Source organism: Ochotona curzoniae, unplaced genomic scaffold, assembly GCF_017591425.1.
Source record: "Ochotona curzoniae isolate NIBS_2020 unplaced genomic scaffold, NIBS_Ocur_1.0 contig_2688, whole genome shotgun sequence".
Lineage (NCBI taxonomy): Eukaryota > Metazoa > Chordata > Mammalia > Lagomorpha > Ochotonidae > Ochotona > Ochotona curzoniae.
The window spans coordinates 17623608-17640645 of NW_024465553.1; the positions used below are offsets into that span (position 1 = coordinate 17623608).

General features: G+C 40.6%; 1 protein-coding gene across 3 annotated transcripts in view; it reads right to left on the bottom strand.

Moving 5' to 3' along the window:
- The window catches only part of LIN52 (lin-52 DREAM MuvB core complex component), an 81884-nt gene that overhangs the window by 26196 nt on the left and 38650 nt on the right, over positions 1-17038 (bottom strand). Inside the window, exon 6 of one of the 3 annotated variants that reach the window (XM_040975298.1) lies at positions 13933-14258. The exons of the other annotated variants lie outside the window; for them this stretch is intronic. Within the exon in view, the coding sequence (XP_040831232.1) occupies positions 14188-14258 (71 nt within the window). The 3' untranslated portion in view covers positions 13933-14187. Of the gene's footprint in view, positions 1-13932; positions 14259-17038 lie in introns of those variants that run through there. 3 annotated transcript variants of the gene reach the window in all.

Below are 17038 nucleotides of genomic sequence, written 5' to 3' on the forward strand. Positions count from 1 at the left end.
CCGGCGCGGTGGCGCAAGTGGTTAAAGGTCCTCGCCTTGCATGCCCGGGATCCCATATGGGCGCCGGTTCTAATCCCGGCAGCCCCGCTTCCCTTCCAGCTCCCTGCCTGTGGCCTGGGAAAGCAGTCGAGGACGGCCCAAAGCTTTGGGACCCTGCACCCGCGTGGGAGACCCGGAAGAGGCTCCTGGCTTCGGATCGGCATAGTATCGGCCCGTTGCGCTCACTTGGGGAGTGAATCATTGGACGGAAGATCTTCCTCTCTGTCTCTCCTCTCTGTATATCCGCCTTTCCAATGAAAAAAATAATAAAAATAAATCTTTAAAAAAAAAAAAAACTGGACAAAGGGGGCCAATGCTAATGAGGCAGTAGGCCAAGCTTCTACCTGAGGTGCTGTTATCCCATATGGATGCTGGGTTCACACCCCAGCTGTTCCACTTCTGACCCATCTTCCTGATCATTGCCAGGGAAAGCACTGGAAGATGCAAGCAGTTCAGCTCCTGTACCAGAAGAATCACTCGGCTTCAGATTGGCTCAGCTCCGGCCACTGCAGTCATTTGGGGAGTAAACCAGCAGTACAAAGAGCACTTTCTCTCTCTCTCTCTGTAACCTTGACTAAAGGTTACTTTAATACATTGTGTTATGTGTGATACTTCAAAAATTTCATGGAAAAATGAAATAAAGTTTACTTTGGCACAGATACTTTCAAGCACACACATTTTCCATAAGCTTTTTGAAGCTTTTGTATCAAAGTAAGACCTTTTAAATGTTTCCAAGTAACTTTTTGAAGTACCCTTGTAACATACACAAAAGCAGGCAAGAGATACTTTTTTTTTTTTTTTTAAGATTTACTTCATTTTTATTGGAAAGGCAGATTTACAGAAAGGAGAAACAGAGTAAGTTCTCCCATTCACTGGCTCACTCCCCAAATGGCCACAACAGCCGGAGCTGAGCCCATTTGAAATCAGGAGCCAGGAGCTTCTTCTGAATATCCTATGTGGATGCAGGGTCCCAAGCACTTGGGGCCATGCTCTGTTGCTTTCCCAGGCCACAGGCAGGGGCCCTGATGGGAAGTGGAGCAGCTGGGACATGAATTGGCATCCAAACAAGATTTGGCACTTGCAATGGGAGGATTAGCCAACTGATCCATCACACCAGGCATGAGAGATATTTTCTGTCATGCTAATGTTGCCAGAAAGCATTAGGAAAGGCAGGGTTTTTTTTTTCCCTTTTACCACCCCCCCTTTTCTAAAAAAGAGACAAAGCCAATAGCATTCTTTATTTGAAGTTTCGGGATAACTGGAATGAAGTTTTTAATTAAATTTTTAAAAGAATTATTTATTTTTATTGAAAAGTCAGATATACAAAGAGGAAAGACAGAGAGGAAGATCTTCTGTCTGATGATTCAGTCCCCAAGTGACTGCAATAGCAAGAGCTGAGCTGATCCAAAGCCAGAAGCCTAGAGCCTGTTCTAGGTCTACCATGTGGGTGCAGGGTCCCAAGGTTTTGGGCTGTCCTTGACTGCTTTCCCAGACCACAAGCAGGGACCTGGATGGAAACTGGGGCTGCTGGGATTAGAACCAGTGCCCATATGGGATCCTAGCGAGTGCAAGGCAAAGACTTAGCTGCTAGGCTACCACACCGGACTCTTAATTTATTTTTTAACGTTAGAATTTCTAGTAGTATGTGGTACAGTGAGTTCAGCTACTGCTTATTAAAGTGCTGGTTCAGGCCCCCACTCCTCCACTTCTAATCCAGCTTCCTGCTAATGCATCCTGGGAGCCAGCAGGTAATGCCACCCATGTGGAAGAGCTGAATGCTGTGGTAGGATTCTGGCTCTGACCTAACAGTTCTGGCTGTTGTGGGCATCCTGCAAGGGAATGAACCGGGGACTGAAACTGTCTCTCTCTCTATCTCTTGGCCTTTCAATCAAAAAGTAAAGACAGGCACTGTGGTGTTATAGGTTAGGCTGTCTGCTCCCCATACTGGAGTATGTGTTCAAATCCCATCGCTTCCGTTTCTGATCCAGCTGCCAGCTAAAGTTCCTGGAAGGCAGTGACAGCAGCCTAGGTCTTTGGCCTCCTGCCACTTGTGTGGGACACGTGGTTGGAGTTCTGACTCCTGACTTCAGCCCAGCCCAGCCCTTGTTGTTAGCAGCATCCATGAGTGAATCAGTAGATAGTAGATCCTTCTCTCATCCTCTCTGTCTCTTTGTCATTCTTCCTTTCAATCTAATAAGTAAATCTTCTAAACAGCCACTTAAACAAAGATTTTCTGGAAGTAAATCATTCTTATAATTAAAGAGATGTATCTATTCTGAAAATTATTAATACACATAAGAAAGCACATTTTACTTACATTAATCTATTAATATTAGGAAAGGCTGTAACATATAATAGTTGAGACCCAACATTGAATAACACAAAAATTGTACTCTACTCAGAGACACAAGCAGATACTCCAAGAAGAGGGACGTGAAATGGATGTGAAATGGCCTGAAGGAAAAATGAAACTGGAAAGACTAGGTCAACGGTGGGAAGATTCTTTTATGAACACCTGAAGAGTTAGAATTTTACTTTATAGGACTCAAGAAGCTAAAGAACTTATACAAAAAGGAGTATGACATGGTTAGTTTTGTTTTCTAAGGAGTAACTGTGAGAGCACAATATGGACTATTTAACCATTGACAATGACAACTAAGAATGCCACATATCTAACAAATGTACACATACTTGTTGATAGGCTGGTTGACCAAAGTCTTCAGAAAGGGTTGTTAGGACTGTAGCTGGACATTAGCAAGGATGAATCAAACAAGTCAGTACTCAGTTGCACACAAAGATAACAAAGTTTTTAAGGCTGGATGTTTGTTTTTTCTTGTTATTGCTTTAAAAGGGCTAAGTATTGCCCTCTGGAACCAAATCATGCCCATCTTCTTTTGCTACATTAATATGACTTTATGTGACTTAAAATAGGAGGACAAAGCAAATCAATAATCTTCTTTAGAGGAAATAAAGCCACGTAAAATTGCACCTAAAACATCAATGTTTATTTCGGTCTGTAAGCCCTTTCCTTGCTTGGCTGTACAGTCTCCAATCATCCCTGAAATACAAGTGATTGGGCTCTTCTGGACCCTCCAGTTAAGGGGAGGGGACATTTATCTACCTTCAATTCATGGGGCACTAATCTCCTTCCCGGCTCCTCTGATTACACACAAGCAGGATGCTAGAGGAAAGGCCTCCACAGAAGCTTTAAAAATAAATAAATAACCCCAGCCCCTTCTGTTCCAGGAATACAGAAAAGATTGGCATTACACAAGAGAAAGTGATCCGCCCAGACAAAAGCCCATCCAAAGGAGGAGCAAGCCCGGCAAGCTAGCCCCACATTACTGCTAGGACGATAGCACACTTGTTAAAAATGTATATTTTAATTTTCTATATTGCAAAAGCCCCCAATTTTCCAGGGGATCTAGCTAAGCTGCCATTTTCTACTACGACAGAGTCTAATCTTTATTTAATGGATTTAGCATCTATCTTTACTAGAGTGGTCTCTAAGGAAAAGGGGAGGGGAGAATGAAGGGGCAGAGAGGAGCCGAGCCGATCCCCCTCCCCCTTTCATCCATCCGGGCGCTCATGTTTGTGTTCAAAATTCAATTACCTCCTTATTGATACTTCACAGAGATATTTAAGCTGCAAACATGAAGCCCTGATTTCCCAAGGGGCCGTGCCCCTCTCTATTTCACTGCTCTGCTTCCCCTAGGGTGAATTCCTGAGGCGTCCATATTAATAGGTAATCAGTCACAATTCATTTATTAAACAGCTAGCAAGGTTTATCAGCCTGCCCTGATTAGCCCGAAGAAACTACTGAATTCCTAATTTATTTATGGAAATGTAAGTGTCTTTTTGAATTCCATTCAGGAGCCGCAGCGTTTGGGTTTTAGCATGCTGAAATCTAACAGGCGACATCGGCAGCTTTTTGGGAGGGAACAGGGGCTGCCTGGCAGTAGAAGGCCAAGAGCCAGCCAGGGACACACACTGCTGAGGTTCCTCTGGCCACGGGATTTGGGTCCACATAATCCTTGGATTAGTACTTATTTGATTGCTTTCTGTTTACATAAAAGAGTTGGGAATGTTGTCACCAGGCAGCCATTATTATCCGCTGTTAACAAAAACCAACCTGAGGGCTGCTGCTTTTTGATTGGCAGAGGAGTGGCCCTTAATGGAGTAGAACTGAGGACTTCAGTGATTTAAAAGACAATCATTCTTAGCAGAGTTAAAACCCAACCCAGGCTGGAATACAAACCCAAACCACTGAAAATAATACTTTCCAAGCATTCATCTTAGAACAAGTAAATAAACCAGATGTTGTTTTAATCTGACATTGTTCTAGGCTGCAGTGACAAAATGGCTTTTAGCATAATTTCCACAATTCTAATCAATTCACAATTCACCCAAAAACTGTTCATTACTAACTAAGAAGCCAATATAGGTTAAATAAAGCTCTTAGGAGTAACATTAAACCTATCCTAACTGTCCTAATAGATACAATTAGAAAAGAAACGCTTTTAGGGATATGAACAGATTATATTAGCTAGATCTTTTTGCATCTAGCCAGAATTGATGAAAAATGATAAGAGATTAAAAAAAAAAGATTGCAACCAATGATTTGACATCAATAAGTACATCTTCGGTTAGTCACAGCTGGTATTTTCACATGCTAATCTGCTCCTCACCAAGCGCAGTATGAACACCCTCCCACGGCCTAACTTACTTGGTGGAAAATAAAGAGCTATCATCATGACGGAGCCATCAGTCAAATCCCAACAGAGGGATACCTCACCAGCACACCTAAAAACTCTCCAGGTCAACTAGGACATGGAAAGTCACAGTTTTAAACTGTCATGGCCAAGAGGCACCCAGGGAGATCCAAGGACTCCTTGCAACACAGCCTCCTGCATGCAACCGGGACAGAGGAAAGGCGTTAGGAAAGAACCAAGCAAACACTGAAAAAGTATGGACTTTACCCATTACCACATTAATAGTAACAGGAAAAACTGGATGGGAAATCTTCACAATCTTCTTTTATATCTAAAATGACTGTGCAATAAAAACCACTTAACAACTAGATAAGATGAATAGTTATTCTTATGCTGTTACAACAGAAGATACAAGACTTTCAAGAAATCATTTTCCACTGAAAGCACATGTTTTTAGAATACCAAAAATAACATTTAAAATGAACATTTTTATATACATGTATTCATGTATTTATTTTAACCTGATAGAAACAGAAACACTATATTTAGTTATTAGCATGTCTGGTTGCTGGTTGTTGGTATTAAGTGCATTCTATAGAATATATCACTGTGCAAGGCATCAATGGTTATTAGAATAACAATAAATGAGAACCCCTCTAAAACACACAGAAAAAGGTAAGCCAGTTCTAATGTTAAAATAAGATACAAGTGGGATGGATGTCTACAAACAAAATCATGACATTTTCTCCATTCAGGCACTGACTCTCTTTAGATTCTATAATGCTACTCTTTATTCCTTTCTTTGAATTTGAATCTTCAGTAAGTAGCTTGCCTATGTTCTGGCTAAAGACAAAACATAGGCTCAAGTTGGGAGTACCAATCCATACTCCCAAATTAGAAATTACATGCATTAAGATTCTGGAAACTGGGCTCAGTGTTGGGGCACAGTGGATCAGGCCACTACTTGCAATGTTGGCATCCCAATGAGCATTGGTTCAAGTCCTGGCTGCTCCACTTTGTTTTTTAAAGATTTATTTATTTTTATTGCAAAGTCAGATATACAGAGAGGACAGACAGAGAGGAAGATCCTCCATCCAAGTGGTGACAACAGCTGCAGCTGAGCTAATCCAAAGCCAGGATCTAGGAACCTCCTCCAGGTCTCCCATATGGGCATAGGAATCCAAGGTTCTGGGCCGTCCTTGACTGCTTTCCCAGGCCACGAGCAGGGAGCTGGATTGAATTGGGCTGCTGGTATATGAATTGGTGCCCATATGGGATCCCGGCGTGTTCAAGGTGAAGATTTTAACCGCTAGGCCACCATGCCAGGTCCAGCTGCTTCACTTCTAATCCAGTTCCCTACCAATGTGCCTGGGAAAGCAGCAGAGGATGGTCTAAGTGCTTGGGCCCTAGCACCAATGCAGAGCTCCAGATGAAGCTCCTGGCTCTAGATTTGTCCAATTCTGGCCACTGTGGCCATTTAGAGAACGAACCAGCAGATGGAAGGTCTCTTTCTGTGTCTCTCTTTATCTCTGTAGCTCTTTCAAATAAACTAAATTAGGTGAAACATAATCTTCAAGGACCAGTCTACAAACATAACACCATATTGTATAAGGCCTTGGCTTCCAAAATCCTAGATGTGAGAAAGCAAAAAATGGCAGGCAGAGTGTAGTATACTAAAAGCAGTGGCTGTGGGTTCAGATTTGATTTGCAGACCTTAGGTTAATCTAGACTTTTGCAAATGTAAAAGTGGTATCAACAGTCCAACTTACAAGGTTTACAAGGCAATGCTTAAGAGAGAATGCACCTAGATCCTTTCGTACAGAACCAATGAGCAGGTACTCATAGTGATGGCTATTGGAGCTATGATATCAATGTTTCTCAATATTCACCAGATAGAATACCTGAGGAAACAAAAATTAGCTGAATACTGTAAAAGCCACATAGGGCCCATTTGTAAGTGCATCACCACTGACAGAGCACCTTTAAGACAATGTCCCTATTAGGTACACTCGACAACTTTACAGATAAATTTAACATTACCTTATTAAAAAATTGAACATTACCTTATTAAGAAAACTTCAGTATTATAAAAAAGAGATCATTCAAATGGCATTTGATTTGTATTAGATAAACTGGCAAAAGCAGACTGGTCAGTCACTTTAATTTTCCTTTTAATTTCTGTAACTGCATCTTAATCTTCTCATCAATAAATTTTGCTGGCACTTTTGTCCAAAGCAGATAGTTTTTATCTTAACCTTGACATATACTTATTCTGAAAATACCAGACAGGAGAAAGAGAAAAGAAAAAGGCCAGGCTCAAACCCTTCCTGAATATCCATTAACACTGTCTTAAAAGCATTACCACTTCAGACACATTTTTATCTTGTAGGTAATGATTCTAGGACTTTATGTAAAAAATGTGTCCTTCGAGATTGGCAGCAATTCATAACTGTTGAACTATCAAAACCACTTGAGCAAGACCCTCGGAGCATGCTCCACATTGAGGACCTGGGATGGGGGGAGACTGGGTGGGGCTTCTCCCTTTATCTCCCCCTTTACCCCAGATACAGGAAAAAAAACAACAATGTGGAAATAATAGTCTTACCCAGTTTCCTGTGGCCCCGAACCTTTTTGCCCTAATTACGTAAAGATTGTCAAAAATAAAGAAAAACATGAAAAAAAATGTGTCCTTGATATCTGTGGACCAATTCTTATTGGTTCATTCAAAATAGTAATGCATGAACAACAACAAAAAACTGGTAAGATAAGAAAATGTCCTTTTTTGGTGCTATTGTTCTAGTATGTAACCCTTTTCCACTGCTACTGAAAAAAGTTGCTAAGAGCCATCCCTAAGAAGTCACATTTTAACTAAAAACTCCAAAGGGAATACTGCCATCTACTGCATCACATTCATCACCACCCTTTCTCTAGTCCAGTGATAACCACACTTAGTGATTCCCTGGGAACAAAAATGTTAATACAAAGTATGTTTATGTTAAAAACTAGCCTTTAAGGCTTAAAACGCTGTAAACACAGCTGCCTGTGACCAAAACACATGAGGGAAGAATTCCTACTATCCTTACCCTATTATGTAAGGCTTGCTTAAGAAATATCTTGAAATCTGCGAGTCAGTTGCTTTCATCCTCAACATACTCCATTCTCAACTGAATGTAAAACTACTGATGCTTCAGCACCTTTGCTTCATGAGCTTGCCATATCAAACCAGGCATTTAAGAAGTATTACGGCACTTTATAGGATGACCAGCTATGGGATTTGAGGGTGGATTTGATTCCATTCTTACCCAATGCTTGCCTGGAAAAAAAATTTTTTTAGCTCATTTTTTAAAAAAAGATTTATTTTATTTTTGCTAAAAGTAAGATATACAGAGAGGAGGAGAGACAGAGAGAAAGATCTTCCATCCATAGATTCACTCCCAAAGCAGTTGCAACGGCCAGAGCTGAGCCTATCTGAAGCTAGGAGCCTGGAGTTCTTCTTCCAGGTCTCCTAAATGGGTGAAGAGTCCCAAGGCTTTGGGTCGTCCTCGATTGCTTTCCCAGGCCACAACCAGGGAGCTGGATGGGAAGCAAGGCACCCAGATGGGATCCTGGTGTGTTCAAGGCAAGGACTTCAGCGGTTGGCCTACAATACTGGGCCCATTAGCTCACTTTTTGAAATATAACATATATACAGAAAAATAAGTAGATAAGTATACATGAGAAATTTCATAAAGTCAACATATTTGTGTAATATTTGTAGTAATAACCCAGAAGCCTTCTTTCTTCTGCCCCCTCACGGTCTACACCAGAATTCCAATGGAATCATAACTGTGACTTATACCACCATAGATTAGCTTTGCTTATTCTTGAACTTTGACTGCAAGCATTGTAGTCTACTGTTGTACCATAAACAATTATATTATTTATTCAGTCTACTGACAGTGGGCTTTGGATTATTCCTAGTTTGGGTATACTCTGAATAATTCTGTTTGGAACCTCTCAGCATATATATCTTTTGATACACAAATATATGCATTTCTATTTCTAGAATATGCTTCAAAAAGTTCAAGAAAAAAGTAACATGAAAAATGAAGTTTATTGTGGTGTAAAAAAGGTTGAAATCCATGTAGACAAGTGGCCCTCAAAAAGACCAGGATAAATGAAAAGCTAACTGAGTTTCAAAAACTACACATGGGTTTAAACCACAGACACTAATTCTACTTTCCCATAAACTTTTTTTGAGATACCATTGTATTTTTAGCACTAGAATTATGAAGTCATGGGTACATATCAACCTTAGTAGATAGTACCCGACAGTTTTCCAAAATGGTTGTACCATTAGTCACTCGATACAGAGAGCCTCTTCTAAGCAAGGAAGCAATCTTTGAATTACAAATTGTTCCTAGTTAACAGAATCAGACACAAGAAGCAGGGAGGAAGCACTCAAGGAAAAAGAACTCAGAACAGCGTTCAAGATGTGAGACCTTCCCAGAACTCTCAGTCCCTCCTTGAGGAATATGACTTGCAACCCAGGGGTTGCTGGTAAGTAGAGTCTGTGTTCCCCTATCACTATATGCTAATTCATATTCACTGGTAGGTTTCTTCCACCCAAGTTCTCCTTAACTCCAATGCCAAGCTCTTAATGCCAATCTATACCTCAAAACTCCTAGACAAAAAGATAATGTTTTCAAGCCCAGGTTAAGTTGTTCTAGCGAAAATTCAAAGGTATTTCTCTACAATTTAAATCATACAAATATTCTTGCCTGATGGCATGTGGTATGTTTGAAGTAACAAGTTTTCTGAAGAACAAGAATATTGCAGGAACTGAATTGGAATTAGTATAATAGGAACTCTTCCCCCAAGAGTTCTCTCATTTAGAGTGACAAAGACCCTTGTCAATAACATGAGAACACTATGCCTAACCTCACTCATGTACCAATCAGACCTGGTACAGTCTTATCTCATCATGATGTCTCAAAGGCCAAAAAGAGACATCTGCCTGAATATTTTAGTATATATGAGTTTAGAGAATTGCTGTCAGTCTAATCATTTAGTAGTTATAAAAATATCTGCTACAAAAGCAGTATGTAAGTATGCATCCTTATGTAGCTGATGGTAATAAAATACTGCATAGCCCTAGGTCAGAGTCAGCCAAGCCAGAAGTGATATATACACATATGTGTCTGTGTGTGCGCGGGAGCACGCCCATGCGTGTGTGTGCATGCTGCTATGAATTCTGAAAACTGTTTTTTTTAAAGGAGTCTTTACCTAAATACGAATTAACTGATATAGTAGCCAACTACTTCAGAGCTTCAACAATGAGTTGTGCCTAATGAAAATTCAAAAATCATTACTGTCTGTCATTAAGAAGGTTAACATTAAAAAAAGAAAAGAAAATCAATGTATTATTTAAATTAAGGGCATTTACTTGAGATTCTAGCAGGTAGTCAATTCATTCAGCACAGAAAGCATAAATAAGTAAAATCATTGTCAAAAATGTATGTCAGACTCGGCAGGGAAGCAGAGCTTGGCAGTGGCTACCCCTAATTTTCTGTTGCCACTCACAATCTTTACAGGGCAAACCTGGCAAGGCTGCTGCTGACTGTGGCCCAACAAGGATGTAAGACCCGTTCACCTCCCTACCTACTCACTGGCCCAAACGTACAAGATCAGACAGACTATGTATTTCACCATACTGGAAAACTGAACTGCCAGCAAAGGTAATGGAAACGAGGTAAAAGGGATCTGGATAAGAATCAAATAGCAACTGCTACATGGAATGTTATATTTTATATGGAGAACCTTAGAGTGAGGAGGGAACTAAGTTGCCAGTGATTATTTATAGGATTTGTCTTTCTCATTCCAGTTTAAATATTTTTTTCTTTCGGTCAGACTCCCCAGTCATCTTTAGCTTCTGACCTCTTACTCTGGGGACCTCTGTATTATCCAGTGTCTCTTGGTACATGCTCTCTTGTATCATGGTTATCTTTTTGCATATTTGTCCTGTTTCCATAACCATTCTGTTAGTAAGGGTCTTGAGAGGAACTTAGTATTTTTGATGCCTAGTTTATATGGCCTTGCTTTTCATAGTATAATAAACAAATGTCTTATTTACTATGATAATAACCAAATTTCCAAAAAGATTTATTTATTTTTATTGGCAAGCCAGATCCACAGAGAGAAGGAGAGACAGAGCAAAATAGATCCTCCATCCACTGATTAACTCCCCAAGCGGCTGCAATGGCTGGAGATGAGCCAATCTGAAGCCAGGAACCAGGAGCCTCCTCTGGGTCCCCCACTTGGGTGCAGGGTCCCAAGGCTTTGACCCATCCTCAACTGCTTTCCCAGGCATGGGCAGGGAGCTGGAAGGCAAGTGGAACAACCAGGACATGAACCAGCAACCACATGGGATCCTGGTGCATACAAGGCAAGGGCTCCAGCCACTAGGCTACCATGCCAGGTAGATAATATCCAAATCTTAAGACATAGTTGTGAACCCCCTAAGGTCCCAAATGGTAAAATACATACCAGGAAGACAAAGAGATTGCTTCACATCTGTCCTGAGAAGGACTGAAGGGAAGAGGAGAATTGGAAGGAACCCAATCATGAATTGAGGAAGGCAGAATATAACCAGTGCATACCCAAAAAGGTCTTCAGTGGACTTTTCCAAACCCTTTTTAGACTCTTTAGACATGTGTCATTTTTTCACCTGAATTAAATTTACACATACACACACATATCTGTTTGCATACACACACTCTCTCTCTCTCTCTCTCTCTCTCTCTCTCTCTCTCTCTCTCTCTCTCCATCCTCTGCTACCTTCCAGGGCATAACAGCAGGGATCTAGATTCGGAGTACAGTAGCTAGGACTCAAACCAGTTCTCCAATATGGGATATCAGTTTTTGCAACTAGCAGCTTAACCAACTGTACCACAATACTAGCTCCTCTTGAATTTGTTCAGTATTGCAAAGCTCAAACTGTGTACCCCTGAAATAATAACTCATTGTCCCAGTTCTGGCAAGCAGCATTGTATTTCCTCCCCCTCTCCCTCCCTCCATTTCTTTTTTTGTAAACAGAGAGAAGATCAGAAAAAGAAACAGATCTTCCATCCACTGGTTTATTCCCTAAATGGCTGCAATGGCCCAGAGGCCAGCCTAAAAGCCAGGAGCCAGGAACTCCACTTGGGTTATTGTCTGCTCTTTGCCTAGGAACATAAGCAAAGATTTGGATGAAAAAAATAGAGCAACTAGGACTCAAACTTGCACTCAAACAGGATGGTGGAACTGCAGGTGGAAGCTTAATCTATTTCACCACAATTCTGCTCCCTGATACCGGTTTATTTTGCTGAGCATAGTATCCTCACAGATGTGTCAGTTTTTCCCCCTTTTTGAAAAGGTGGAATAATACCTCTTTACACGTATACATCACCATTTATGTATCTATTATTCTGTTTAAGGACATTTGGAATGCTTCTACCTTTTAGCAACTGTGAATCATGCCGCTTTGAACATGGATATAGAAATACTTAAGTGTCTGTTCAGCTCTTTTTGGGAACCTATTCAGGAGAGAAATTGTCAGATCATATGGCAATTCTGTTTTTAATTTTTTCAGGAATCACCATACTGTTTTCCATACTGGGCTATCATTTAGCATTCTCCCCAACCATGTGGGAACATTCCAATTTTGCCACATGCTCAACAACACTCATTATTGTCCATTCACTTTTACTACAGCCATTCTAGCGAGTATAAAGTATCTTAAGAGTTGGATTTGCACTTCCTTAGTTACTAATATTTTTGAACATTTATCCTATGTTTATTGGTCACTTACATATCATAATAGAAATAGGAGAAATTTCTATTCAAATTTCTATTCAATTTTCTTTTGCCTATTTTAAGAAACAGGCTGTCATTTGCTTTTTTTTTTTAAAGATTTATTTATTTTTATTGGAAAGTCAGATTTACAGAGAGAAGGAGAAAGAAGGAGAGACAAAGATCTTCTGTCTGCTGGTTCACTCCCCAAATGGCTGCAATGGCCTCAGTTGAGCTGATTCAAAGCCAGGAGCCAGGAGTTTCTTCCAGGTTTTCATGCAGGTGCAGAGTCCCAATTGCTTTCCCAGGCGACAAGCAGGGAGCTGGATGAATAGTGGGACTGCCAGGATTAGAACTGGCACCCATATGGGATACTGATGGATGCAAGGCAAGGATTTAGACACTAGGCTGTCGGGTTCCAAGCTTTTTTTTTAAAAAAGATTTATTTACGAACCTGGTGCGGTGGCCTAGTGGCTAAAGTCCTCACCTTATACACACCAGGATCCCATATGGGTGCTGGTTCTTATCCTGGCAGCTCCACTTCCTATCCACCTCCCTGCTTGTGGCCTAAGAAAGCAGTCAAGGATGGCCCAAGGCCTTGGGACCCTGCACCCGCATAGGAAACCTGGAGGAAGTTCCTGGTTCCGGGATTTGGATTGGAGCAGCACCGGCCATTGCGGTCACTTGGGGAGTGAATCATTGGATAGAAGATCTTTCTCTCCATCTCTCCTCCTCTCTATATAAATCTGCCTTTCCAATAAAAATTAAATAAATCTTTTTTTATAAAAGATTTGTTTTATTTCTTTTGCAAAGTCAGATATACAGAGAGGAGGAGAGACAGAAATGAAGAGACAGACAAGCAGGGAGCTGGATGGGAAGTGGAGCTGCCGGGATTAGAACCGGCGCCCATATTCAGTATACTTTTGTATATGGTATGAGGTAGCGAGTATAGCACCACTTGTTGCAGAGACATTTATCCCCGCAACTGAATGGTCTTTGGCATCTCTATGAAACACCAACTGACCAAAGTTGTGTGGGTTTATTTCTGGGTTCTAAATTCCATCCTATTGATCTATAATGCTATTCTCATGCTACTACTGCATTGTCTTGGTTACCAGAGATTCTGAGACTGAGTAATAGATATCTTTCAACTTTGTCCCTTTTTAAGACTGTCGTTTAGCTATTCTGGGTATGTTGCATTTCCGCATCAGTTTCATTCTTGGACTAAACAAAGGACAAAGCAGTTTCTATATAAGCGAAGGTGGTAACAGTCCCTTTTGCTTCCTCTCATTTCATACAGTAGTGAACAACAGGAACAAACCTCCAGGTAATCTCTAAGGACAAAAAATTCATAATTTAAAAGAAAGAAATAACAAACATCCTTTATGGCAAGAACATTTATTTTTTTGGCAACAGTATCACAAAATCTTCCAGAGAAAATCAGAATAAAGCACTGCAAAAACTGCTGAATAGTTCTATTACATAGGAAGACAATTTTTCTACAATTCACACTTATGGGGGAAACAACCGAGTTATTTCAAACAACCCAGATTATAGCATCTCTACTGTGAAAGCAAGAGAGTCAAAACACAGAGGCTTACTTGCAAATCTGCTGAAGAATAAAGCTTCACACACTGAAGCAGCAAGTCAGCCAGCTGGGGAGCCTGCAGTTCCACTCAGCACCTGCATTTCCCTGGGCTGTGAAAAAGTAAACTCATGGAAAACTGAAGCAGGCCAAAAGTTTCCATTGATCTGCGACAAAGTTTGATGATGTGCTTTTCCTGGGCCATCTCAGATCTGTAAAGTAAATGCTTCGCTGGTGTACCTAAGAGCATGTGGGAATGCCTTGGTAATTGTGCTAACAAAGAAAGCTTTTGGTACTGAAAGCAGAGAAGGCAGGAAAATGATTTGGGAAACATATGGCCCAGGAACATTAGGTGATTTGGAAAAAAATAGCAAGTTCATAAAAAGGAAAGGTTTTTAAGTCATAACAAGTATTACTTAAACATACATAAAACTGACATATACTTTAAGAACATGCCTTTGTGGGGTTTGTGTTGTGGTACTTAAGTTGCCACCTGGAACCCTGGCATCACAAATTGCAGCACTGGCTTGAGGCCTGGCTGCTCCACTTCTGACCCAGATCCCTGCTAATGTGACTAGATAATAGAGAACAGCCCAAGTATGTGACTATGTAACTAAGAGATATTTCATTTATACCTCATATGGGCCAGAAGCTCATTTTATAGGCAGGCTTTATAAGCCTTTCATATAATGAGAAAGTGTTAGTAATATTTGCAAGGGAAGAGCATCTCTTAAATGTTGAGAATATCAAATGAAGAAATTTTTTTTTTTTTGCTTCATTCTTTTTAGGAAGGACTGAAATAACCTAACAGTTAAATTTTTCACGACAAATTCTTCACTAAAAATGTCATGTGCACCCGCTGAGATGCATTTATTATGTTTCAGAGTACACTGTGGGCACACAGCACTTGTAAGAAAGAAAATGATGTACAAAAATCAGAAGGATAATCTGTTAAAGGTATTAGGGGTCAGTCTGTCCTGGTGCTCCACTTCTCATCCAGTTTCCTGTTTAAGGCTTGGGAAAGTAGTAGAGGACAGGCCAAAGCCTTGGGAACCTGCACCCATGTAGGAGACCTGGAAGAAGTTCCTGGCTCCTGGTTTCAGATGGGCTTTGCTCTGACCATTGTGGCCATCTGGGGAGCGAACCAGTGGAATGGAAGATCTTTCTCTCTCTTTGGTAAGTCTACCTTTCTAATAAAAATAAGTAAATCTTAAAAGAAAAATAAACTATAGGTATTACAAAGCTAGTAGCAGGTCAACAATTATTATCACAAAGCATTTTCCCTATTTCAAACACTCATGTCACTTGTGCTAGCTCCTCGTGTAGGTTTGGGACTCATTCCGTGGTCTGTCTGTATTAAAAACTTCACTCCGAAATTCACCTATTCTGTTAATAGAGTCACAATCTTTGGTCAGAAAACTGGGAGGTCATCAAGAGAAGTACACAATAAAGTGGATATTAGGCAGCTTTCTCTTATGCAAAGAGCCAGTGGATGTGCTGGGCTCCATGGGCCACAGTCGGTTTCATACTCTACAAAAACAGACTCTGGGCCATAGAGGCCAACCTTTGGTTTAAAACAGTACTGTCCAAACGTATTAACTGGTATGACTGAGGAATTACGTTTTATATAGTTTTAAGTGAACATATAATGGTAGTGATTCATGTTAGGGACATGATAAGTTTGGAGGAACTCAAACAGCCCTGAGCACAGCGTTTGGATAAGAAATTAATGAAGTATAACAGTAACTATCATTAATTATATTCGGTACTTATTAAATTAAGGATTGTGTATTGGTTGAAGTCACAGTAACAAGGGCAGGAAAACAGTATAGAAGAAACTTGAAACAAACCGAGCTGATATTTCACAATTATTAGTAAATTACCTTCCAGTAGACCAGACCTTTAAGTGCTCAGAGAATGGGTCTAATGGGCTTAGAGTTTAAAAAGATATGCAATGTTTCCATTTTTGATGAAAGTGGAAATTTCTATCCTTCAATTTGCATATAGATTCTCTTATTGAAGACAGATGCAACTAAAATTAGGTTTTTGTTTGCCTGAAAAGACAACTGATTTCTCCCATCACTGACCTGAAATGCTCCTGGAAAATTGCTTTGCTTCATTCATTACACTGCCACTCCCAGCAAAGCCCTCAGAGTTCATGAGGCACAACCTTGCTTTGTGAGCCAAGCTGTTTCACAAGAAACCCAAGTCCTCATTTCCACATGCTGACAAAATCATTTCCCAAGTCTATTACTGCATTCAAAACTTGATTCCCGGAACTTCTGAAGTAGAAAATTGAAGAGAAAGCACTTATTCAACTTTAGAAGAAGCCCTGAAGAACACCTAGGACAGTATTTATCCAAGGTTATTTATGTTTCCCATCCATGTTTGGGACAGAATGCTTCTCAGTTAACTAAGCAAAGAATTTTGAACACACAGCAGGGTGCATATCCCCCCACTAACATCCATCCAGCTGATGACTGGTGCAAGACTATTCAATCCACCAAAGAGTTTCACCTATAACATTTCCTACTTTAATTTTAGTTAATGAGTCAATTAATTTCATTTGACAGACATTCCGATTCTCTTGTTTACTCCCCCAGATGTCTGCAGCAGCTGTGGCTGGGCCAGGAAGAAGCTAGGGGGTCAGAGCCCAATCCAGGTCTGATGTGGGTGGCTACATGACTGACTCAAGTACTAGCAGGAATCTCAAACTTGGAGCTAAGACTTCAACCCAGAATTTCCTATTTTAAAGCAATCTTAAAGGTGAATGCTTATAGGGAAAAGATGCCTGAATCCTCTCTCAGAATGCCTGGGTGGGTTTCTGAGTCCAGCTTCCTGCACATCATGGGAGGCTTAAGCCACTGGGTTCCTGCTACTCAAGTGGGAGGCC